At 38.1% G+C, this 21917-nt stretch overlaps 7 protein-coding genes and 2 non-coding genes across 9 annotated transcripts; 3 read left to right on the top strand and 6 right to left on the bottom strand.

The window, feature by feature from the left end:
- Window positions 1-218: 218 nt before the first annotated feature.
- On the bottom strand, window positions 219-2319 carry LOC111799699 (protein ABHD11). The gene is made up of 5 exons (XM_023683144.1): window positions 2010-2319; window positions 1648-1886; window positions 1072-1184; window positions 759-899; window positions 219-676 (listed from the first exon to the last, which is right to left on the bottom strand). The coding sequence occupies exons 1-5, from the start codon at window positions 2257-2259 to the stop codon at window positions 427-429; spliced, it is 993 nt and encodes a 330-aa protein (XP_023538912.1). The 5' UTR covers window positions 2260-2319; the 3' UTR covers window positions 219-426.
- A 66-nt stretch (window positions 2320-2385) lies between these two features.
- Window positions 2386-2465, bottom strand: TRNAL-UAG. Its single transcript has one exon. It is a non-coding gene; the product is annotated as a tRNA-Leu (tRNA).
- Window positions 2466-2538: 73 nt separating this feature from the next.
- Window positions 2539-2618, bottom strand: TRNAL-UAG. The gene has a single exon. It is a non-coding gene; the product is annotated as a tRNA-Leu (tRNA).
- A 1262-nt stretch (window positions 2619-3880) lies between these two features.
- On the top strand, window positions 3881-4549 carry LOC111800167. The gene has a single exon (XM_023683759.1). The coding sequence runs from the start codon at window positions 3881-3883 to the stop codon at window positions 4547-4549; it is 669 nt and encodes a 222-aa protein (XP_023539527.1).
- A 609-nt stretch (window positions 4550-5158) lies between these two features.
- LOC111799698 (peptidyl-prolyl cis-trans isomerase CYP18-2-like) lies at window positions 5159-8315 on the bottom strand. Its single transcript, XM_023683143.1, has 6 exons — window positions 8214-8315; window positions 7971-8066; window positions 7815-7876; window positions 7514-7647; window positions 6752-6836; window positions 5159-5496 (listed from the first exon to the last, which is right to left on the bottom strand). The coding sequence occupies exons 1-6, from the start codon at window positions 8283-8285 to the stop codon at window positions 5451-5453; spliced, it is 495 nt and encodes a 164-aa protein (XP_023538911.1). The 5' UTR covers window positions 8286-8315; the 3' UTR covers window positions 5159-5450.
- A 770-nt stretch (window positions 8316-9085) lies between these two features.
- LOC111799697 (casparian strip membrane protein 1-like) lies at window positions 9086-10181 on the top strand. Its single transcript, XM_023683141.1, has 3 exons — window positions 9086-9406; window positions 9525-9648; window positions 9728-10181. Exons 1-3 carry the CDS (start codon window positions 9138-9140, stop codon window positions 9944-9946), a joined length of 612 nt encoding a protein of 203 aa, XP_023538909.1. The 5' UTR covers window positions 9086-9137; the 3' UTR covers window positions 9947-10181.
- Window positions 10182-10415: 234 nt separating this feature from the next.
- LOC111799696 (small RNA-binding protein 11, chloroplastic-like) lies at window positions 10416-13166 on the top strand. The gene is made up of 4 exons (XM_023683140.1): window positions 10416-10710; window positions 12386-12454; window positions 12541-12647; window positions 12716-13166. The coding sequence occupies exons 1-4, from the start codon at window positions 10590-10592 to the stop codon at window positions 12821-12823; spliced, it is 405 nt and encodes a 134-aa protein (XP_023538908.1). The 5' UTR covers window positions 10416-10589; the 3' UTR covers window positions 12824-13166.
- Window positions 13167-13711: 545 nt separating this feature from the next.
- Window positions 13712-16998, bottom strand: LOC111799695 (IAA-amino acid hydrolase ILR1-like 3). The gene is made up of 5 exons (XM_023683139.1): window positions 16496-16998; window positions 16161-16286; window positions 15768-16082; window positions 14433-14561; window positions 13712-14279 (listed from the first exon to the last, which is right to left on the bottom strand). The coding sequence occupies exons 1-5, from the start codon at window positions 16847-16849 to the stop codon at window positions 13899-13901; spliced, it is 1305 nt and encodes a 434-aa protein (XP_023538907.1). The 5' UTR covers window positions 16850-16998; the 3' UTR covers window positions 13712-13898.
- A 222-nt stretch (window positions 16999-17220) lies between these two features.
- LOC111800383 (uncharacterized protein At5g41620) lies at window positions 17221-20359 on the bottom strand. Its single transcript, XM_023684047.1, has 4 exons — window positions 20156-20359; window positions 19490-19978; window positions 19052-19174; window positions 17221-18897 (listed from the first exon to the last, which is right to left on the bottom strand). The coding sequence occupies exons 2-4, from the start codon at window positions 19955-19957 to the stop codon at window positions 17509-17511; spliced, it is 1980 nt and encodes a 659-aa protein (XP_023539815.1). The 5' UTR covers window positions 19958-19978; window positions 20156-20359; the 3' UTR covers window positions 17221-17508.
- Window positions 20360-21917: the final 1558 nt, after the last annotated feature.

The raw sequence follows: 21917 nt of genomic DNA, 5'->3' as shown, positions 1-21917 counted from the left end.
CATAACAGGCCAAAGCCAAAGCGGACAATATCTGCTAGTGGTGGACTTGAGCTATTACAGTAACCTATTATTTCCCACTCCCACCGTTGAAGAATTATGCTAGCGGTGTTACAAAACCTTAAAACTCCCGAGTATTTTTTATTCATTAAAATTAAACCATAAAAATGATTTTGAAAAACAAATTGAAATTGAGATACCAAGCAAGGGGAAACACACAGTGGCTGAAAAGGACATGAAAAGATTGAAGCTAACAGATATCAAATTTCAACAACAGAAACTTGAAAGTGTAATACGAACATACGACTTATCAACAACGTCGTAATTGCTCATCAGAATTTGATGATAGTTTATGGGGTAGAATTTCTGATCTAAATAAACGTTTAGTTATTTGACGACGAAGAACTAATGACTCGAAAACGAGTAGTTTCAAAGGGATGAAAATCTTGGAGCAACAATGTCAAGGAGTCCCTTTGGATTATCCACATGAACCCAGTGGCCAGAATTGGGAAGAACATGAACAGAAACTTGTCCTTTAGATTCCTCTAATCCCTTGCTGGAGAGACGTTCAAGTTGCCGAACAACTTCAGGACTCCATCGATCGCTATTCTCGGCCCGAACAATAGCGATCTCCATGTCTTTTGGTGGATGCTCCAAAAGAGACCAATATGATGACTCCCTGATCAAATTCACCACATCAATCAACAACAAATCAAATGGTAACAGTTTCATTCTGATCATATTTCTAAAAGAAGTGATACCTGAAAGAATTGAACATCTGCACAGCTCCTTCAAGATTGAAACTCCATGTCTCATGATCCCCAGATTTCTTCAGATTACTGCCTATCCATTCTGATAATGATCTTGAGAAACCCAGTTCAATCATATGATTAACAAGCCACCTGACCACCAAAAAAGCCTTACCATTGAACTACATGAACAAGAACACTTGAAGGAAATACATCAATGGAGCAAAATGTGAAACCTACGGGCATATTTCAATCAGCAGCTAGAGATTGGATGTTGGGCTCAAGGGGAAGAAACTATATACAGAAAGGGATAAAGAAGTTTTACTTCCTCGACGGTACCGACGAAGGTAAACCCTGCAATGTCTTCAAAACTTTCTCGACTTCGCCATCGCTGTTTTCAGGGTCCACATTTCCAGGGATGGAATCAAGCACCCATAGCTGCTCGGCATCAAGGAAAGATGGGAAAATGCAGTTGATTACTTTAATAATATGAGACAATATAATCATAGCCAGTTCCATCATCAGATGCTAAAATCAATCGAAAATTTTCCAAGCATGAATCTATAAGACATATAATCCTTACAGATTTGGCAAGTGACAAAGAAATATTCTAGTTCAACAGAAAACCAAGCAAACGAATGCAGTTCATTCATATCCACAAACTACGGTCAAGTGCTAATTAACTACATGTATTGTTACTATTTTCTGAGAATTCCTTAACCAAATCACAAACAAATCCCATTAGTAAGTCCCATTTCTTCATGGATCATATAAAATTTATGGGAATTCATGTAGAATTCAGCTTAGTTCGAAAAATAAACAGCCAGATTGTTCAGTCTCCTGTATGAATCTTTTATCCAATGCAAAAATTCAGGGTTAAAAACAAGATGCTTAAGCAGACCTGCTTGGGCAGAGAAGCTGAATCTCCATAATCACCACGATTACAGCTGTGCGCGAACTGAAGCGCGACCTTCCCACCCATGGAATGACCCATAACAACATCCGGCCACGCCCAGCCTTGAGACTCGACTAATTTCGCCAAATCCTTGGCAGCATTAACCATATCATGAGGAGGATCAAAACCTTCCGATTCAGCCGATCTCCCATGGTTCCTTAAATCCACAAGCACCAATCTCCATTCTATTTAACCACAATCAACGCAACCAAACATTCGTCCGTCTAATTAGTCTAGATTTCCCCAAATAATCATAGTATACTCGAAGATTAAAGAGTTTTATTTTTACTTTTTGACGAAAAACATACCGGTTGAAGAGGAATTGGAAAGCCTTGAGAGGAGATTGCGGGAGAAAGACCTCCAGTTTCTTCCCGATCCCAAGAGGCCGTGAAGAATGAAAGCGGTGGAATCATAAGGTTTATCCGAGGAAGCACGAACCTCTTCGTAGGCGAGGTTTTGCAGAGATCTCCACGAGCTAACATGGAAGGAGAAACCCGGCGACTTGAGGATCCGAGAGAGGAAGCGGCCGCCGGATTTGTTTCTGAAAATTCCGATCATTTTCGACCGGAAGGAAGAATAAATTTTCTCTCGATATTAATTTTTGGAATGGGTAAAAAGGGAAATTCATTCAGTGAATGGATACGACACCGTATGGTTTTATATATTGAAAAATAAGTAAAAATTTGACAGCTGTGGGATTTGAACCCACGCCCTTTCGGACCAGAGCCTAAATCTGGCGCCTTAGACCACTCGGCCAAACTGTCTGATTGAGAAATGTAAATTCAAAGGAATATTCATTTTAACAAAAATATTAATAAGCAAATATAAAAATAAAATTGACAGCTGTGGGATTTGAACCCACGCCCTTTCGGACCAGAGCCTAAATCTGGCGCCTTAGACCACTCGGCCAAACTGTCTTATTGTTAAACAAAAATTCCGAGAAAATACGTAATTATTTTAAGAAAAAAAAATAATAAGAATATTAGGAAAAAGGAGAAATCAGAAAATAAAATATTTATGATACTATAGGCTATATTTAAAGTAAAAACTGCATAAGTATGGGATTTGAACCTACCTTTTCAAATCCAAGCTTTAATCTAGCACCAACTCGACCCAATCATTCAATGGCTTAAAAGGTAACAAAGAAAGAATCAGAAAATAAATTTAAAACTTAAATCTAGTACCTCATAGAATAGACTATCAATTTAACACGTGGTTATAATTAAAGAATTTAAATATTAATAATGGTAGAATTTTGAACCAAAATATTTTATTTTTAAGAGAGTAAGAAATAAAATTTTAGAGAGTGTGGCCTGTGGTTATATCTTAAGAAAACCATATGTCACATTAGTCCATAATCTAAAGAAAAAATAACAAAAGAATCAAGTTGTTTAAATGGTCCTCTAATAATATTGGACCAATGAAATCTAATTTTAAATGAAAATTTTCTATTTATACACACGTTACCTATGAATAGAAACTAGGTGGTATGGTGTGATTTTAGTGATTTTAGTGGCTAAATATTTTTAGTGGGTCCATCTAATGCTTATATAGCAAATAAAATAAAAATAGCAAACAATTATAATCGTAATTAAACAAATTAATCTGTAATTTATTATTAATTAAAGAATTTATTAAATAATACTTATATAAAGTAATATTTGTAAGTTCTATTTAAGAAAAGACATGCATGTGTATATTTATAAATATCGAAAAGTTATTAATTTATAAACTAATGTTGAAAAGGATTAAATTTAAATAATGAAAGGACAAAAATTTAATTCGATTGGTGCACAAAGTTCAACTTCCTTGTCATTTACCTTTTAAATTTTAGGGTGTAATTTGATAATGTTGAAAATTTAGGGTGTGATTTGATAATAATGAAAATGTAGGGATAAAATAGTCATATTACGGAAGTTAGGGGGTGGAAGTTAATTTTTCTTTTGCAGAAAAGTCCAAGTCCAGCAGAGACTTTATAAAGACGGTGGTTTGACATTTGTAGGCTGCAGTACGTCAGAAAAGCACAACGAGGAAACCGACGGGCACTGCCACGTCAGCCTGGCCCCACCACGTGACGAACTTTCGGTGCAAATTTTCACTTTCCCCAATTTTCTTTCTCTTTCTTTTAATTCTCCACTTCACCGTCGATCCGCCGCGTTTCCTTTTTGCAAATACACAGATGGACTCTTCCCCCGCCGCCGCTAGTGCCTTTACTCTCCGGCATTCCTCTTCTCCTGGCCACCACTACCTCGATCTCTTCTCTTCCCCGCCGCCGTTATCCCCCTCTGCTGTCGCCAGCTCTGATGAGTTCAACGAATCAGAGGTCTTCTGGACCTCTGATTTCGCGCAATCCAATAACCGTCCGTTTCGCACGAGAAAAATATCTACCGAAGATCGCACCTCGAGTTTCGACCTTTCAAACTCCGGTATCCTCGCTGCCTTATCAGATAATGCCGATTTTAATAGCGAACAGAGAATCGGTACGATTGTCACTCGAGAGACTTCAATGGCTATGGCTATATCCTCATCATCGTCGCGATCGATTCCGAAGCCGATTCAGAGCAGTAGAGAATATTCTCAATCGATGCCGTCTAGGAAGTTTCAGCAATCGGCTCCGATTAACGTGCCGAAGTCGATGAAGAAACAGAGGAATAATGACGAGATTCGTGCGACGGAGGAGGAGGAGGATGAAGAGATGCTGCCGCCGCATGAGATCGTGGCAAGAGGCGTCGGCGTGATGCCGAACACGACATTTTCAATGCTGGAAGGCGTTGGAAGAACTCTGAAAGGGAGGGATCTTCGTCAAGTTAGAAATGCGGTATGGCACAGAACAGGTTTTGTTGATTGAATTAGGTTTCGTTAATCTTGATTTTGATTTTGATTTTGGTTTTCGCTTCGACGTTGTTTTGTTTCCACAATCCATTATTTTTGGAGGGATGAAAGTGGAAGGCATTCTGTGTATTCGTTTGGGATGCTTCTTCCCCGTTCGATAATCGATCGATCATCAGTTTTTTCAATTTTTTTTTTCTCGAACTATGAAATTTCATCAGTTTTTTGAGTTTTTTGGTGTCTTGGTTGCTTGGAGACTGTATATTTGGATTGTTTTGAAGTTCTACGCTTTAATTTTAAGCGGATTAATATATTTTTATTTTTATTTCATTTTAGTATTTTAGTATCCTTTAAAACTCCAACTTTAATTTAATTGTTATCAAAATTGTTTAAATTAAAAATATAAGTGTTTATTTTTTCCTATATCCTATTTCAACTTGTATTCTATTTAGTTCTGGTGGGCTTAAATGTTTCATGGTAAATTTAGAAAAATTATTTTATAATTATTTTGTGGTAAGGACATAACAAAACACTATTGTTCTTTCTCTCTTTTTAGAAACTATAAAAGAATTTCAAATTTTGTAGTTATTAGGAGCATACTGATTTTGTAATCTACATCATTTTCGTCACGAGGAATCCAAAAACAAGCATTGTTCATTCACGATTCGAAGTTAGGAACTCTCGACCTCATATTAGACACAGAAAAATAAGTCATATACTAAGTTATGAGTTTTGAATACCACTTACATGATGAGATTGGAAGTTCCTCTTCCCCTGCTCTGTCTTCAACCAACAAACAATGGAAATTCTTCATTTCCATGATAAAAATACATTGCTTCGATTGCTGTTTCATACATGGTTCGATTGGTTCGATAATACGCTACGAGTGTGTCAAAAGTTAAAGTTCATAACCGAACGGTTTAGTCTTTAACTGATGCTCGTAGTATTTTCACATCATGGATGGGTCTGTATGAAAACAAATCACAATTGTGTTACTTGTACTCACTCCTGATAGTAATATTGTCTCATAACACTTAAAACTAGCAGAAGAACCTTGGCCTTGTTTGGAACTATTCCCACAACTTGGTTAAAATATGTTCCTTATCGAATTACAGCTTCCTCAATGATATAAATTTTGTAATCAAGCTCTAATTCCATCCTCTAGATATTACTCATGGACTCTTATACAGTAACAAGGATGAGGAACTTTTTATTTATTAGTTTTCAATCAAGTCCTTACTGTCTCAACAAGTTAAAATGAATGAAACTACTAAATGAATGCGTTTGAGTAAAGTTGTTGAAACAATAAAATATGGTGGCGATCCTAAAGGCTAGCAAATTGACTTTGCAATAGGCCCTTCTGCCCACCATCCCTAGGGACTTAAAATTGTTGAATGATCTCCGCTTAATAACATAGGTGGAGGAAAGTTTGGGGGTTTTGAACTTCCTAATCTAAAAAATAGTTAACTGTATCTTATATCAGAGCAGAGTTTGAGATTCCTTCATGAACTCTGAGCTATATGGCAGAGGATCATCGTTCACGGGCATCGGATGAACATCAAAATGGTTGGTTCCTCGAAGATATAAAAAACGATAGCGTGGGAAGAAACCCTAGGGGATTTTAGTTTCTATATGTACTCAGATGGATTAATTTTTACAAACTATTTAACTTTAAGTGGATGGAGTTCCTAGATTGTTGAGTTGAAGATACCAAAACTCTTAACTTGAATTTTAGGAGGCTTAGAATGAAGAGTTTGAAACCTAGCGTCCTTTCCTCTTTCATATTTGCTTTGAATTGTACCATTGAATACCTTATTTCTTTAGACCCTCCGGGGCTGCTACTCATAACTCTCATTACTCACATCCCAATTCTCTTCAAACTATGAATTCCCCTCTATTTATAACTTTTTTAAAATGTTACATCCTTTATGTGGTCTTTCGAGTTCGGCCTGGGTGGAGAGGTAGAAATGCAGTAAAGAAGATTCAAAATACGTTTCTTACAGTGGCCCTTCCCCTAATTGGAATGTTTGGTGAAGTAGTTCTTTCAAAGACTTAATGCGTTTCTCCTTTTTAAGATTCAACTTGGTCATACAAGCCCTCTTAACCCTTTGCTAATGGAAATCCTTTTATGTAAAGTTCTTAGTTGGCAGGTCGACAAGAAGTTCCACTGATCTAGAGACAACGGGGACCCAGTTTTGTATGGTCAAAAGAAAAGGCATACCTATCATTGTTATCAGTTTGTACGCTGCCAAGCCTTTTGATTATTTCCATTCCCCTACAAACTCTTCCAAAGATGGAGTGCTTCCCTGCACATAGAGAAGAACGGATCGAAGAAATATAAGTATTCAATAAGCTCACGCAGCAAGTCTGCTGATTTCACTTCAGGAGTTAAAATAGCTTCAATTAGAAACTCATGAAAGAGCATCCAATTATCCAATCCAAATAGGGAACGATTAGAAAAGCTTAAATATAAGTCCAAATACCTACAAAATGATCTGGAAACCCACAACTCAGATTTTTCATTTCCAAATGTATATCATTTGTGTTACCTTATCGGACACGTGCATCTAAAACCAGCTAGAATCATGAAATTAGTGAAATTAGTGTTGAGGATTGTTGGGACAGAGTCCCACATTGGCTAATTAAGGGAATGATCATGAGTTTATAAGTAAGGAATACATCTCCATTGGTATGAGGCCTTTCGGGGAAACCAAAAGCAAAGCCATGAGAGCTAATGCTCAAAGTGGACAATACTATACCATTGCAGAAGTTCGTGATTTCTAACAATTAGTTGGAAGAAAATGCAGTCTTTTGATTCCCCTTTGAGACAACATTCCAACTAAGTTAATGTAGAATCTCAAATACAAAAAAGAAATCTGTACAGTTCTTTCTCTTCCTAACTTAATTGAAGCAAGCACTTCTATATCGTTTCCTCTTGGTATGCACATTGATTGACCGTCGTAACTTTTGAAAGAGTGCTTACCATCTAGAGATGGGCAAGGAGCAAGAGTGATAAAGAATTGGCTTCCATTTGTATCAGGACCAGCATTTGCCATTGATAGAATACCAGCTCCGGTATGCTTCAACTCTGGTTTTATTTCATCCTCAAACTTCTTACTGAAACACATTAACACGTCAAAAAACAATTAGTAAATACATTGCAATTAAGACTCAAGCACCTCAGAATTCAACTTAAGTAGAAATCAGCAAAAGAACCACATTATGAAATGAAGAACAATTTCATAGAATTATAGCTATTGACAGAAGAATGAAATAATACATACCCATAAATAGATTCCCCACCCCGTCCAGTTCCTGTGGGATCTCCAGTTTGAACTATAAAATCCTATACAAAATAACCAAAAACAATGTAGTAAAAGACTGCTTTCGCCTGCTAAAGATCAACCTTAAAAACCGCCTCTAAATCAGGAGAGACGAACCTTAATAATCCGGTGAAATTTGACATTGTCGTAATAACCTCGCCGAGAAAGTTCAATAAAATTTCTACATGTTCTCGGCGCATGTTTGAAGTAAAGCTACGATCAAACATCAACAACGTAAGATTTTACAAGTTTCATTTTTCACAAAAGAAGAATCGAATTCTACGACTGCCAACTCGAGGGAGTAAATCTCAATCTAAAAAAAAAAACGATGAATTGAAGAAAGGAGAAGAGAAAAGGTACCTCGACAGTGAAAGAACCCATGGAAGTCTCCAGAGTAACCTCCGGCGGCCCTCCTTCGGCGCTTGCCCACATCGTTGCTACACTCCAAATTACAGAATCTTTCACGCGAGAGGGGAAGAAGAAGAAACGAAGAGTTTTCCTAATTGGGCTTCAAATGGGCCAGGCTAAATAAAAGCCCGGCCCATTTAATTTGCCTGCCCAACAACAACGGCAGCTTACTCAAATAAAACCAGTTTATATAATTATTTAAATATAATATTAATGTATGGAAAAATATGTTAAAAATTATTTATATCTCTGTATTACTATTTAATTCTTAAAAATAAAAAAATTAATTAAAAATAGGAGAAAGACAAAATATGTATTAAATTAAAGCTTAATAACCTAAATTAAGCAAGATTAGTGGCTTCATCAACTACATGATGGAATGAAATATAATTAACGAACTTCCATGTGAGGAGTTGGTTAGTTGTATTATGATTGGATTAGGGAAAACTATGTGGTTTAGTTGATTGCTTAAAGGGTAATTAGTCTTTGTATATTATCTGTATATAATTTTAATTTTAATAATTCGACATATTCGTTATTTTTCCTTAAAATATTATTTTTAAAATTAATATCTGAAAATACAATAATTTTTCTAAAATTCTCCACCAACTATTTTATTAAAAAAAAAAAAAGAAAAAAAAAGAATGCACTTTTAAGTTCAACAAATAAAGAACTTTATTTGTAACAACTCCCCCAAGTTTCTTCAATTTGCTCAATTATACTCCTCAAATAATTCCTTGAAAATAATTGTACTTTTTTTTTTTCCAACCAACCCCCTTATCTTTCCATATTTAAAGGGCTGCCCCAAGCTTCCATTTCTCACCATTACACAAACCATCTAACAAATTATCTATTTGATTTCGAACCTCGTTTGATATGAAGAACTCGAACGACTCGACCGTCATCGACGTGCCCCCGACCGCTGGCAGCAGCAAAAGCAAAGCAGCTGCTTCCGTCGCTTCCCGGCAAGTAAATGCTGGCAGGATGAAGCGGGGGCTCGGGGTGTTCGACTTTGTTTTGAGACTTGGTGCTTTGGGTGCTGCCTTGGCAGCCGCCGCGACTATGGGAACAAGCGATGAAACTCTCCCTTTCTTTACTCAATTCTTCCAATTTGAAGCTAGTTATGAAGATCTCCCCACTTTTCAGTAAGTGAAAAAATTAGTTGTAATCATTAATCTGTAATTGTCAACTTTTGCTATTTATTTTAAATTTATTATTTATAAATTCATGATCATTCTCTTATTTGACAAATGTGGGGTGTAGATTCTTTTTGATAGCGATGGGGATCATCGCCGGCTACATGGCTCTCTCGGTGCCATTCTCCATCGTCTGTATCGTCCGCCCGGCGGCGGTCGGAATTCGCTTGGTCCTTTTCATTCTCGACACCGTAAAACTCCGACCATTCAACAACTTTCTTTTTCCCTCTTCTCTTTCTTCAACGGAATAAACATGATATACATTTGCAGGTGGCTCTGACATTTGCCACGTCAGCCGCTGCTGCAGCCGCCGCCATGGTGTACCTGGCCCACAGCGGAAACTCCAACACCAATTGGCTGGCGATCTGTGACCAGTTCGAAGATTTCTGCCAGAATATTAGCGGCGCGGTGGTCGGCTCCTTCGTTGCTGTTCTTCTCATTATGTTCCTCGTCTTGTTATCCGCTTTCGCTATCCGAAACGCTCACTAATCGCCGTCGCCTCCTCCTCCGGCCGCCGGATATTCACCGGTCCAATCTATGTGTCGTTGTAAAATGTTTCCTCTTGAATCGGTTGTAATTTATTTTCTCATGCTTTGGTTTGATTTTGGAAAATTTGGTTAAATATTACTGTGATTTTTGTGGTTAATTACAATTATGGTTAATCTGTAATTTATATGTTGCCAAAATATTATGAAATATACTGTTTTATTATGTTTTTTTACCATTTCTTTTTCAATAAAGATTATATTAAAAAATGAAAAGTTTACCTCAACTATTTTTAAAAAAATAATAAATAAATAAAAATTACCAACCCCGATCAATTCTTATAATATAATTTTAAATTTATGTTTAATAGATAATGAATTAAAAAAAAAAAGTTAGAAAGTCTAAATATGTAATTTCCTATTTTTTTAATTAATTATTATTCGGATTTAAGAAAAGAGGGCCGGTTCGGGTTACAAGTAAATTTCAGCCTCACTGGGCTCGACCCAGAATGCGGCAGAATTGGGCTTCGAATCTTTTATACGACCACTCGACGCCGTCGCTTCTCCAGTTCAACCTCCGGCCGCCGTTTTTTCATCTCTCTTTACTCGTAGATACAAGGGCATAGTTTCACTCTGCTACTACTACTATGGCCGCAATCAGAAAAGCGATGGCGATTTCCTCCGATCGTCGTGTTCTTACCTCTTTATTTCATCCGCCGTCTCGTCTCATCTCGTTCAGAGGCATAGCTTCGAAGCTTTTTGTTGGAGGTAAGCTCGACATTTCTCCTCTCTATTCTCCTGTTCATTTTTCAGTTCATTATATCCACCTAATGTTGCAGTCTATGTTTCATGATTGAAATTGCAATTTTTGCTGCGAGTTACTCTGTTTCCGTGAATTGAGATAACTGTGTAGCTTGCACGAGAAACTGTGAATTGTTCGGATGTCTCTGTGATGTTCGTACGTTATGTTTGGAAAATATACTTGTTTTGATCTTACTACTGAAAGTATGGCTGTGTAAACGTGGATTTCTGTATTAATTTACTTCAGGAAACCAAGATCGTGGAAAACTATAGAGAAACTTTTTATATTGATACTCATTCCAAAATTGATATCTGTTCTATATATTATAAAGGATAGACATCTTATGAATACGGATACTTAATATAATTAATCTTTAGCAATTATGCCCAAACTGATTTGCCACTTGCTGTAATCCACACAGCATTCATGATCACTTTGAGGCTATCGGCCCATTCATGATCATTGCTTCTAGACTCTTAGTTGCTTCTCATCTGTAATATTTTCCAGGAAATTCAAATATGTGTCGGCGCAGACCACACATCTAGAATCAATTGTTTGTATTTCTTTGTATGATCCTTGCTTTTGTTCTTTCATTTATCTTAATGGAATTTCTTTGTATGAACCATGGTCCATTTGCTTAGATCGTTTCATTTTTCAGTCCTGAAGATGGAAGAGAACACCGTTTCTTCCTCGAGCTTCAATTGTTAATTCCTCCTCAAATCTGTAAATTTGTTTCCATAATTTATTGAAAGCTTCAGCATTCACATGCTTGTGTCCTAGAAGTTTCTCCATTCTCTTTTGAGTTTGCTACAATTTCTTCAATCTTCATAAACTATTACAGCCTCTTTTCTTCCATGAGCCTGAACTCTCGAAATCTATCTGCAATTGTATTGAAGACATACTTTGATTGCTATTTCTCATTGTACTTGACCACCAAAACCGACCACGCAGCACCGTAAAGCGCTTAGAAGCTTTCTTAAACTCTCATAAGAAGATAACCTAGTGTCCAAGAAGGCACATGCAGCTTTTACAAAATTAGGGCGTGTAAGGTTCTTTAAGTTCAAAATAATCTGTTGTGGATGTCATTTATGGGTGATCTACATCTAGAGAGACCAAGAATGTACATGCAGCTTAAGCTTAACCTTGATTGTGGTAAACGGTTAGTGTGTTCTTGTTCTGCCAGACTGCCACATCAACTTGTTCTGTAATGGGATTTCTGGATTTTCAAGGAACTTACCCAATATTTATCCCCCTTTCATTGTTAACCTTTGATCTCTAGTTTCTTTCCGGTTCTGGAAGATTCTCACATGCCACATGGTGTGAGATCCCACATCGGTTGGGGAGGAGAACGAAGCATCCTTTATAAGGGTGTGGACCTCCCTAGCAGACGCGTTTTAAAAACCTTGATGGGAAGCTCGAAAGAAAAATCTCAAAGAGGACAATATCTGCTAGCGGTAGACTTCAGCCATTACACATAGATTAATAGATTAATAGAATTGTTTCCTATTATTTGTGAGAAGGAATAGAATGATTTGTCTATACCAATGCCCTTGAAACTTCTGCTATTGACTTTTTATCAGTCTACTTATTACAACTCCTTATTCCATATGGAAATCCTCTTTCTTGAATATTTTGCTATAGGACTTTCATTTTACACCTCGGACAAAGGACTGTCGGAAGCCTTTTCTCAATATGGTCAGGTTGTTGAAGGTGAATTCCATTCAAATACTTCAGCTTTCATGTCTAACCATGGCAATTTAGTTTCATGGAGCATAACACAATTTTCTCAATTCCAGCTAAAGTTGTGACGGACAGAGTATCTGATAAGTCAAAGGGATTCGGATTCGTCACCTTTGCGTCTGAAGACGAAGCTCATACAGCCCTGACAGAGATGAACGGAAAGGTCTGCACTTCTCTCTATTTCATTACTCTTAATCTTAGGAATCTAAGTCTTATGGTTATTTGTTGCAGTCTTTGAACGGAAGGGTTATTTTCGTGGACTATGCAAAACCGACGACCAATTTTCGTGGTGGAATTCCGATAGCGAGAGGACCTCCTGAGGAGAAAACTGATGAATGATTGCTCATAAAACTTTACGCTCTGTCGTTTATCAAAAGAAATTAGCTGAAAAGGGAATGAACAACCCATGTAGATGTGCATAAAAAGTGTGGTTCAGACATGTTTCAGCAATTTGCATTATGCCAGAGACGTAAAAGGCTACAGGAAAAAAGGTCAGCTTGCAGGAATCTTCAAAATTCGATGAAATTAGACAAACAGATTGATTTTTTATAGTACTCTAAGTTTGCTTCTTATTTGTTAAGTATCTTATTAGCCGTAGTTAAACTGATATTCAGACATTTTAACCTGTATTTCTTAGTTTTCTGATTGCCATATTGTGATACTAATCTTTCTTTCGCAGCAATTAGTGGTTAGTCTCACGGTTTTGTTTGAAATCTCATCGTGGTTTTCACTTCCAAATATCTAATATAGTCTTTAAACTTTCAGGTAACGCTAAATCTATTAGATACACCGTAATTAAAATTTTGTAATTTATTTTGGATATAAGAAAAATTCCTCAATCGAATTTTTTTCTTATCAATATAGAATAATACTCATGTCTTTCCAAAAAAAAAAAATTGTAATTGATAGGAAGAATAATACTCATGTCTTTCCAAAAAAAAAAAATTGTAATTGATGTCCTATGTTATTTACAAAAGCAAGAATTTTGCATTTTGAACGAGAAGCAATTTTGTTTGTTTGATCGAAAGAAACGGTAACTGTCTTTGTTAATAGGTATTGTCCTTTTTGGACTTTCACTTTGAGACTTTCTCTTAAGGTTTTAAAAGAGATTTCTACACCTTTATAAGGAATGCTTTAGTACTCTTTCTAATCGATATGGGATCTTACCGGAACAATGCATCCTTTTGCTACTATCGGAGCTGGGCCCTTTCTAATCGATATGGGATCTTACCGGAACAATGCATCCTTTTGCTACTATCGGAGCTGGGCCCATAGAGCCTCATAATTTATTTATAGCAAATCCAAATTTCAGACTAGGAATATAATTCATCTACAAGGCGATGCATTACTCTGTCAAAGCCCCCATTAGTACAACAGTGCCAGATAAATGGGCAACAAATTTGCCTGAAGTTCCCTAATTACTGCGCACAGATTGGCCATCCAGATAAGAAATTGCAACGGCAGCATGAAGAGCAGATCCAACTGGAAGAACTTTCTCATCTAGCACAATGTATGGCGAGTGCAGTTGAATCCCAGATTTCATCGATTCATTCTTCGCTCCGATCATGAAGAACGCAGCAGGCATCTTCTGAGCGTAGAAGCTGAAGTCCTCGGCTGCCATAAACATCGGAAGAAGACGCACATTTGATTCCCCTCCGAGCAAATGTTCTCCCACCTTCTTTGCGTGGCTGTACAATGCTTCATCGTTGACGGTCGCAGGGTACGCCCTCGACTTTTCTTCCATGAAGTCGACGGTGGCATTGCACTGATGCACAGCTGATTGAAACTCTATGACCTGGTGGGATCATCCCCGTAAGCCAACACAGTTTCTTGCATCATAATTCCTAAACTCACTCATTCTTTTTCCTTTTTATTGTTCAATGTCGATGAAAAGTCCATTGATTCATGAAGAACTCAATTCTATTTAGGAACTTAAGTGGGAGGGTACCTCTTTAATTCTTTGCTGGAGGTAGGACAATCCTTCCACAGTCATGCTTCGGAACGTACCACCAAAGGTTACAGTTTCCGGGATCACGTTTCCTGCTTGACCACCCTTAACGAACCCCACGGTGATCACCTACCAAAAAAGATGATGGTTACTCTTCAATTTCAAAATGTTCCAAGAAGTCATCCTAAATTGCTAGCTAACAGTAGAGAACAACATTACACAATGAGTATTGGTTACTTTTAATCTACTTTTAGAGTTACGAGAACCATTGTTGATTATCGAAAAGTTATTAAATCGTTTTTAATTGGTAAATCACCCTAAAAAACTCTTATTAAATGTAAGAGCCCAAGTCCACCGCGAGTAGATATTGTCCTCTTTGGGCTTTCCCTGGCTAAGTAAAGGTTTTCACACTCTTATAAAAAATGTTTCATTCCTCTTTCCACCGAGGTGGGATCTCACAATCCACCTCCCTTCGGGCCCCAACGTCCTCGCTGGCACACCCTTATAAATAATGTTTTGTTCCTCTCTCCAACCAACGTGGGATCTCACAATCCACCCCCTTCGAGACCCAGTGTGCCAGTGTCTGGCTCTGATATCATTTGTAACAGGTCAAGCCTACCACTAGCACTGATATCATTTGTAACAGGTCAAGCCTACCACTAGCACTGATATCATTTGTAACAGGTCAAGCCTACCACTAGCACTGATATCATTTGTAACAGGTCAAGCCTACCACTAGCACTGATATCATTTGTAACAGGTCAAGCCTACCACTAGCACTGATATCATTTGTAACAGGTCAAGCCTACCACTAGCACTGATATCATTTGTAACAGGTCAAGCCTACCACTAGCACTGATATCATTTGTAACAGGTCAAGCCTACCACTAGCACTGATATCATTTGTAACAGGTCAAGCCTACCACTAGCACTGATATCATTTGTAACAGGTCAAGCCTACCACTAGCACTGATATCATTTGTAACAGGTCAAGCCTACCACTAGCACTGATATCATTTGTAACAGGTCAAGCCTTACCACTAGCAGATATTGTCCTCCTTGGACTTTCCCCTCGGAGATCTTTCCACACCCTTATAAAGAATGCTTCGTTCCCCTCTCCAACGAGGTGGGATCTCACGTAAAAAAGCAATTTTAGTCATCAATAACCACTTGGGAAGACACATCTCAAGCTAAGCATACACTTAATTCCCAACCTACTTGTGTAGTTTTTCGACAGTCGACTGTTTCTCAACCATTTCACAATACAGAACTTCAAGATTATAATCTATTCCAAGTTCATCATTCATCAACCAAATATAACAAAGATAAGATTACCCTGGATTCAAGAGGATCTGTTTCTCGAGAAATTATGTGTTGGAGAGAGATGATAGCCAACGACATAGCAAGAACAGGATCTTTAGCTTTATGAGGCATGGCAGCATGACCACCACTTCCTTGAATAGTAGCCAAAAACCTACCACTACCAGCCATAAACGGACCAGCCCTTGAACCAATTGTCCCTATTGGCAAATCTGGTGCAACATGTAACCCAAATATGCCTTGGAACTTGTCCAGAGCACCCTCTTTTAACATATGGTAAGCTCCTGCAGCTCCCTCTTCCCCAGGTTGAAAAACAAGCTTCACTGTGCCCTTTCACAATATTCAAACACATTCCAAAATGAATCATATCAATCCAAGAAACAGAAAGAGAATGAATGTATATACTACCTTGAGCTCATTTCTTCTCTGTTGAAGTAACTTAGCAGCTCCAAGAAGCATGGTGACATGAACATCATGGCCACAGGCGTGCATTTTGCCATCGTTCTTGCTCTTATGCTCCCATTCAACCATTTCCTATACAACATGTGATATTGCTACAACCATGTTCAGATTTCAGACTTGAAAACAAAGGAATTCATCAATGTTTTCATCTAGTTAGAAAGAATCGAAAACCTAATTTTAATCCCAATTTCAAGTGGAAGAAATTAGGGTTCGTTCCAGTTCTCAATCCCGAGATTCAAGGCAGATTCGAAAAAGTGTTATCGATATTAACGGAGAGAAACCTGGATTGGTAGAGCATCCATATCGGCCCTAAGAGCGAACCATGGCTGCGCACCTGATCCAATGGAGGCGACGATTCCGGTCTTAGCGATGGGCCAAGTGAAATTAATCCCAAGAGATTCGAGCTCTGTTCGGATGAATTCACTCGTCTCGAATTCCTGGAACGAGAGCTCTGGATTCTCGTGCAGCTTCCTCCGCGACATAACCAACCAATCAAAAAACTCCGGAGTTCTTGCCGATTCCAAAAGCTCCGAAGTTAGATGATCCAACTCCAATGGCAGCTCGGTTTCCTTCCCCGATGATACACAGAATGACAATAATACGAAAAATAACGCCCAGAGAAACATTCGTTCCATGAGAGAGAAGCGCCGGTTCTTCCTGCAATCAAATCGGCTATTGATTTCGCATAATCGATGAAAAAATCGCACCAAATTTCAACTATTTCTTTTTTGAAGATATTCTAAACCAGAAAAATTATTCGTTGTATATTCATTGTGTTCGTTGGAATTCATTTAATTTAATATCCTGACGCAACATCTGACATCTTTTTCAGAAAATTAATAGCCAAAAAAAAAGTACTGTTCATTATTGCTACAAATGACATTTGGTCATTATCATATCAATTTTTTTCTTCGTTGAAAAACATTTACGATGATTTCAGAAAATTTGTTAATTTTTGGAGCAAAGTTTGATCATAAAAATTTGAACATTCTTCTGTACAAAATCCTGACAACAAAAAAGCTCTTCAATGGTTGAAAATTACACAAAGAACACACCATCTTCAACATGATCCAGTTCCAGATGGGCTGGGGAAACAAGCAAAAATAAGAACGAAAAAGAATTCAAAGCGTTTCTTTTTCTACAGAAATCTTACAAAACATGGGCAGTCTTCTATTTCACAATATATATATCTACTGGGATTGGATTGGATTGGATTGGCAGCCGCCTTGAGAGCTTTTGAGCAGCGGGCTGCTGCAACTTTGTAGCAGCTCTCGTTGTTGCCATGGTTATGTTATTATTTGTACTTCCTTGAACTTAGACCACCCTCGCCTCTAACCTCCATCAGCCTAGACTTCAAGCCATTGCCTTGCACCATGGAATCTGCAAGTTCTCTAGAGGGTCGTGCTTGTTCCCACAGCCGTGTCGGGCTGGCAGTGACTTTCATTGAACCGAGCCTCGACCCGGATAAGATTTGGTCTCGGAGATTCTTCGATGAATTGTATCCTTGATATTGATCTCCATAAGCTAGTTTCTCCAGTACTGAGCTTCTTTCCAAATCTAAAACATGATGATGATGATGATGATGATCCCCTGAAATTGGAAGGTTTTCAGCTTGGTTTCCTCCCCATTCCTCTCCCTCGGAAATGCTTCTTTGTAAGGATGTGCTTTTTCTCGAACCCTTCTTAGATGTCGATTTTCTCGCCTTGTGTTCATCGTCGATCGAAGGCCTCCTTGAATCAAGAGGAATGCCAGAAGAATGAATCCAGTCATAGCTTTTGTTGTTGTCCATGTTTAATTCTATTGAGTGAAGATCACTCTCAGCCAAATCTTCTTCACATTCTACTCCATCTACAACTTCCCCTTCTTCCTTTTCCTCGCTTTGAAACGAATGAACCCCGTTTTTGTTTCGGTATGCTGCAAATTTCACTTCGTTCGAGTCCTTCGATCCGAACTCTTTTTCTTTAGCTCTTTTGATACCCAAGAACGCTTCGAGTTGATTCCTCAGTTTATCGACTGCAGCGTTTTTGTCGTCGAGATCGGTATCTATATGAGCTTGTTCGTCACGCAGCACAGCAGCTATTCGCTTCATTTCTCTTTCTTTATTGACATTCTCACAAAGTTTAGCAGATTCTTTCTGCATTTCCTCGACTTTTAGCTTTTCATCCCCGACATCGTTTGCTAAGTCATCACATACTTGCTCCATAATTTCCCTTGCTCTCTTTTCAGTCTCGAGTTCTTTGACTACTTTCAGAAGTGTTGACTTTGCCTCGGCAAGTTCTCGTCCAAGCTTCTTGTTCAAGCTCTCGAACCTTCTTCGAAGTTTCCTTTCGACTTCGAGCTCTCCAGCCACAGATTCAATAGCTGCCTCCACAACTTCTTGCTCCTTGCTCTTCCATGCTTCCTTCTCTTCAGCAAAGCACCTCATCAGATAGCTTATGTCATTCTGCTCATATCTTTGCTCTTGGACAAGCTGATTGACCTGCAATCGAGCCCTCTCTAGCTCAGCGTGTAAGGCCGAGATTAAGGACATACTCGTGGAGGGACGATCTTCATGTCCCCAAACACGGTTAATGATTTTGAGAAGCTCCTTAGAAGTTGTCAACGCATTACTAACATCCTTCAGCCGTGTCCTAACACCGACATTCGATGCAATCGGAGTTTGGATCCTCGATCTTGTCTCAATCTATATGACAAACATCAAACTATCATACATGAACTCGCCTTTTCGCCATTGGTATAAAACGAATCCGATGAGAATCTTAATGGATCACTAGGAATTGTCATACAAGATATCAAACAAAAAGATGTACGAATAAAGCACCTAATACACAGCATACCTCCATCAAGCTAGCATTGCTCACAGAATCAAGAACTCCAACGCCATGATCAGCAAGCTTTAGCCTCTGAGACATGGACGGAGTTCTTCGACAGCGACTGCCTGTTCCGGAGCGATCCGCTCTCTACAAAAGTACAAACCAGAATCCTGAAGAACATATATGATAGATACAAATACAATTTCCATATCTAAATCCAACAGATCACAGGAAAGGAACAATATAATGTTAGATCATATTGAGTAGGAAAAGCCTTTCATCTAAGCCCCACATGTCCATCTCCTCCATTAATTTGTATCCCAAGACCAAAGAATTGAATCAAATAGAAACAGTTCTCTCAAACAACAAACAGAGTTCTACATATTTAATGCAGAAAATCAGATCAACCAAACAAAAGTAAAGAACCCAATTGAGAAAAGAGGGAAAAGAGCAGAAACCCACCTCGGAAACAGGGCTATGCGATGGATCGGAGAGATGGGGAGGCAAAGAACCAGAATGAACAGACCGTGTCGTTTTCTCTCTGCCCTTCATTTCCTTTCTTGATTTCCTCTCCTCCAAGGCCAGACCCTCCTTCACCCTTGTCGATGGCAACTCATTCATCTCCCACAGCGTCGCCGCCAGCTTCCTCGCTGACACCGGAGCTTGCTTGGACCGGCCACTGGCGCACTGATGAAGCTCGTAATTGGGGGACTCAGTGGAACGAAATGCAGAAGCAGGGGATCTCGATCGTGAGGTCATAAGCCTCCATGAAGGCAATGGAGTTGAGGATCCAGCCCTTTTACCCACCAGAATGGCTCGCTTAAACCTGTAATTTTGAAGAATTGAAGATGAGGAAGAAGCGGATGAGGAACAGCCTCGTTTTCTGATTTTCCCTGGAATCAATTCCGCCGCGAGATTCTGCCTTGGCATCGTCAGCTAGAACGGCAAGATCTGTAATATGATCAAACAAGCGAGAATCAGACACAGATTACCCTAAAATCCTCCTTAGCTCGATCACTTGAATGAAAAAGCAAAACAGTTCATAAAATCAATTGAAAAAAAGCATAGAAACAATTAATCTTTTCTTTTCTTTTTCTTTTCCATATCAACTTTTTCGCTTCACTGTACCCTTTCAAATCATAGCAGAGCCACAATCCAGAGCAAAGCTAACATGGGTTGATGTATGAACACTGAAATACGAAGTTTAAAAGAAATCCCACGAAGAAACTGCGAGAATTATAGAAGAAGGAAGCAATTAAAATAGAGCGTAATACAGACTGTAAGCTAGAAGAAGAAGAACAAGATAAAGGAGACCATAGGGTAAAATGAAGGCTGAACGGAGAGGGATGAGTGGAATCCCCTGCGGTCGGGACCAGGTACGCTCGAGAACGTGGCGTAATTGATTAGGGTAGCAACCAAAAAAAAAAAAAAAACATTGAATTTAAAAATGTCTTTCAATGAAACGGCGTCGTCTCTGTATTTCGGATTCCGTGGTTAAAAAAATGGGGAATTTCAAAAGAAGGGAATTGTTTAAAAAAAAATTTGAGAAAGCAAAAGGAATGGATATTGTATATACTAAATTATTATATATACGTCGTGATTACGTGACATTCAAGATGGGTTAGAGAGGAAAACAAAGTAGGGTTTGAAAACCTCTCCTAGCATTACGTAACAGGTCAGAGCGAACAATATCAGCTAGTGGTGAGCTTAGACAATTGTAAATGGTATAGAGTCAGACATCAGGCGGTGTGCCGGTGAATCATTCTTTATAAGCGTGTGAAATTTTTTTTCTAGCAAACGCGTTTTAAAACCGTGAGACTGACGTTGATACGTAACGAGTCAAAGTAAACAATATCTGTTGTCGATGGGTTTAGGCTATTATTAATTACCAATTATTTTTTGATTGGAGAGTAGATAGAAAATCAGAACAATGGAGTCTTCAAAATCTTAATTTTTTTTAAAAAAAATTAAATGCGTATTGATAATTCTGCGTTATAAAAGAAAAAAAAAACTAACAATTTATAGACATTTGTACGTGTTCTTAACATCAAACGAAACGCGACACGTAATTTACTATGTCATATTTTGTGTTCACCTAACTCCAATGTATGGACTATTAACCCGTGAACCGCTCTTGGTTTGGTTCAATAGTACTTAGGTTCGTATTTAAACGATAATAATAATAATAATTGAATGTTTTTTTTAGGAAAATTTTGGCGGGGAGATAATGACATGTTTGGAAGGCAAAATCACCGACCAATTAAATGTGGTTTGAAGAGAAAATCTGTGACCGTATAGATTGTCTTACTAGGAAACACACCCCACCCCATTGTCCACTTTTTTTCTCTCTTTTCTGTCTTTTTTATTTTGTTAAAAACCAATTTTATTCTCAATATTTTTTTTACGGTTTACCTCATGTTTTAACCCTAAATAAATAGTTATTATTATTTTTTATTTTATTTTGTTAACATTTTTTAATATATTAAAAATCTGTGCCGTGACCAAATAGGCACCGACTTAAAAGTCTACGATATTATTCACTCTTGACATTGATCCTCGTTACTATGTATCTATACTTGTCCTTACTTCACCCATAATCTTCATCTTGTCGTCGATGTGAAACTTTAGTTACATTTTCCGATCTCACTGAATAAACAAAAATATAAAAATTCAGCTGCGGCTAGCACGCTAAGATCAACCCAATATATGTTCTTGCTATAGGAGCATGTACAATTACAAGGGGTTCGTTCAGTATTAGTAGTTCAGTTCGTAAACTCTTGTTGAGTCTTTGTTTACTGTTCGGGATAAGTTAATTCACCCTTATTGCCACTAGAACCGTACATGAGATTTTCACCTCATATGGCTCCTCGTTCAATTCTTTCGAAGTCAT

Source organism: Cucurbita pepo, chromosome LG08, assembly GCF_002806865.2.
Source record: "Cucurbita pepo subsp. pepo cultivar mu-cu-16 chromosome LG08, ASM280686v2, whole genome shotgun sequence".
Taxonomy (NCBI): domain Eukaryota; kingdom Viridiplantae; phylum Streptophyta; class Magnoliopsida; order Cucurbitales; family Cucurbitaceae; genus Cucurbita; species Cucurbita pepo.
This window is presented reverse-complemented; position numbering and strand designations above follow the sequence as displayed.

What these genes read in the sequence shown, in the direction of transcription:
- LOC111799699 (XM_023683144.1), bottom strand. Translation starts at nt 2,259, where the DNA reads ATGATCGGAATTTTCAGAAACAAATCCGGCGGCCGCTTCCTCTCTCGG. An exon ending in TTCCAATTCCTCTTCAACCG is followed by an intron (nt 1,887 to 2,009) that starts GTATGTTTTTCG and finishes GTGGTTAAATAG; the next exon opens with AATGGAGATTGGTGCTTGTG. An exon ending in CAGCTTCTCTGCCCAAGCAG is followed by an intron (nt 1,185 to 1,647) that starts GTCTGCTTAAGC and finishes GATGCCGAGCAG; the next exon opens with CTATGGGTGCTTGATTCCAT.
- LOC111800167 (XM_023683759.1), top strand. Translation starts at nt 3,881, where the DNA reads ATGGACTCTTCCCCCGCCGCCGCTAGTGCCTTTACTCTCCGGCATTCC.
- LOC111799698 (XM_023683143.1), bottom strand. Translation starts at nt 8,285, where the DNA reads ATGTGGGCAAGCGCCGAAGGAGGGCCGCCGGAGGTTACTCTGGAGACT. An exon ending in TGGGTTCTTTCACTGTCGAG is followed by an intron (nt 8,067 to 8,213) that starts GTACCTTTTCTC and finishes GTTTGATCGTAG; the next exon opens with CTTTACTTCAAACATGCGCC. An exon ending in GGTGGGGAATCTATTTATGG is followed by an intron (nt 7,648 to 7,814) that starts GTATGTATTATT and finishes AATGTGTTTCAG; the next exon opens with TAAGAAGTTTGAGGATGAAA.
- LOC111799697 (XM_023683141.1), top strand. Translation starts at nt 9,138, where the DNA reads ATGAAGAACTCGAACGACTCGACCGTCATCGACGTGCCCCCGACCGCT. An exon ending in GAAGATCTCCCCACTTTTCA is followed by an intron (nt 9,407 to 9,524) that starts GTAAGTGAAAAA and finishes TGTGGGGTGTAG; the next exon opens with ATTCTTTTTGATAGCGATGG. An exon ending in TCCTTTTCATTCTCGACACC is followed by an intron (nt 9,649 to 9,727) that starts GTAAAACTCCGA and finishes ATACATTTGCAG; the next exon opens with GTGGCTCTGACATTTGCCAC.
- LOC111799696 (XM_023683140.1), top strand. Translation starts at nt 10,590, where the DNA reads ATGGCCGCAATCAGAAAAGCGATGGCGATTTCCTCCGATCGTCGTGTT. An exon ending in TTCGAAGCTTTTTGTTGGAG is followed by an intron (nt 10,711 to 12,385) that starts GTAAGCTCGACA and finishes ATTTTGCTATAG; the next exon opens with GACTTTCATTTTACACCTCG. An exon ending in ATATGGTCAGGTTGTTGAAG is followed by an intron (nt 12,455 to 12,540) that starts GTGAATTCCATT and finishes TCTCAATTCCAG; the next exon opens with CTAAAGTTGTGACGGACAGA.
- LOC111799695 (XM_023683139.1), bottom strand. Translation starts at nt 16,849, where the DNA reads ATGGAACGAATGTTTCTCTGGGCGTTATTTTTCGTATTATTGTCATTC. An exon ending in TGGATGCTCTACCAATCCAG is followed by an intron (nt 16,287 to 16,495) that starts GTTTCTCTCCGT and finishes CATGTTGTATAG; the next exon opens with GAAATGGTTGAATGGGAGCA. An exon ending in CAGATCCTCTTGAATCCAGG is followed by an intron (nt 14,562 to 15,767) that starts GTAATCTTATCT and finishes CTTTTTTGGTAG; the next exon opens with GTGATCACCGTGGGGTTCGT.
- LOC111800383 (XM_023684047.1), bottom strand. Translation starts at nt 19,957, where the DNA reads ATGCCAAGGCAGAATCTCGCGGCGGAATTGATTCCAGGGAAAATCAGA. An exon ending in CGCATAGCCCTGTTTCCGAG is followed by an intron (nt 19,175 to 19,489) that starts GTGGGTTTCTGC and finishes GTACTTTTGTAG; the next exon opens with AGAGCGGATCGCTCCGGAAC. An exon ending in GCAATGCTAGCTTGATGGAG is followed by an intron (nt 18,898 to 19,051) that starts GTATGCTGTGTA and finishes TTTGTCATATAG; the next exon opens with ATTGAGACAAGATCGAGGAT.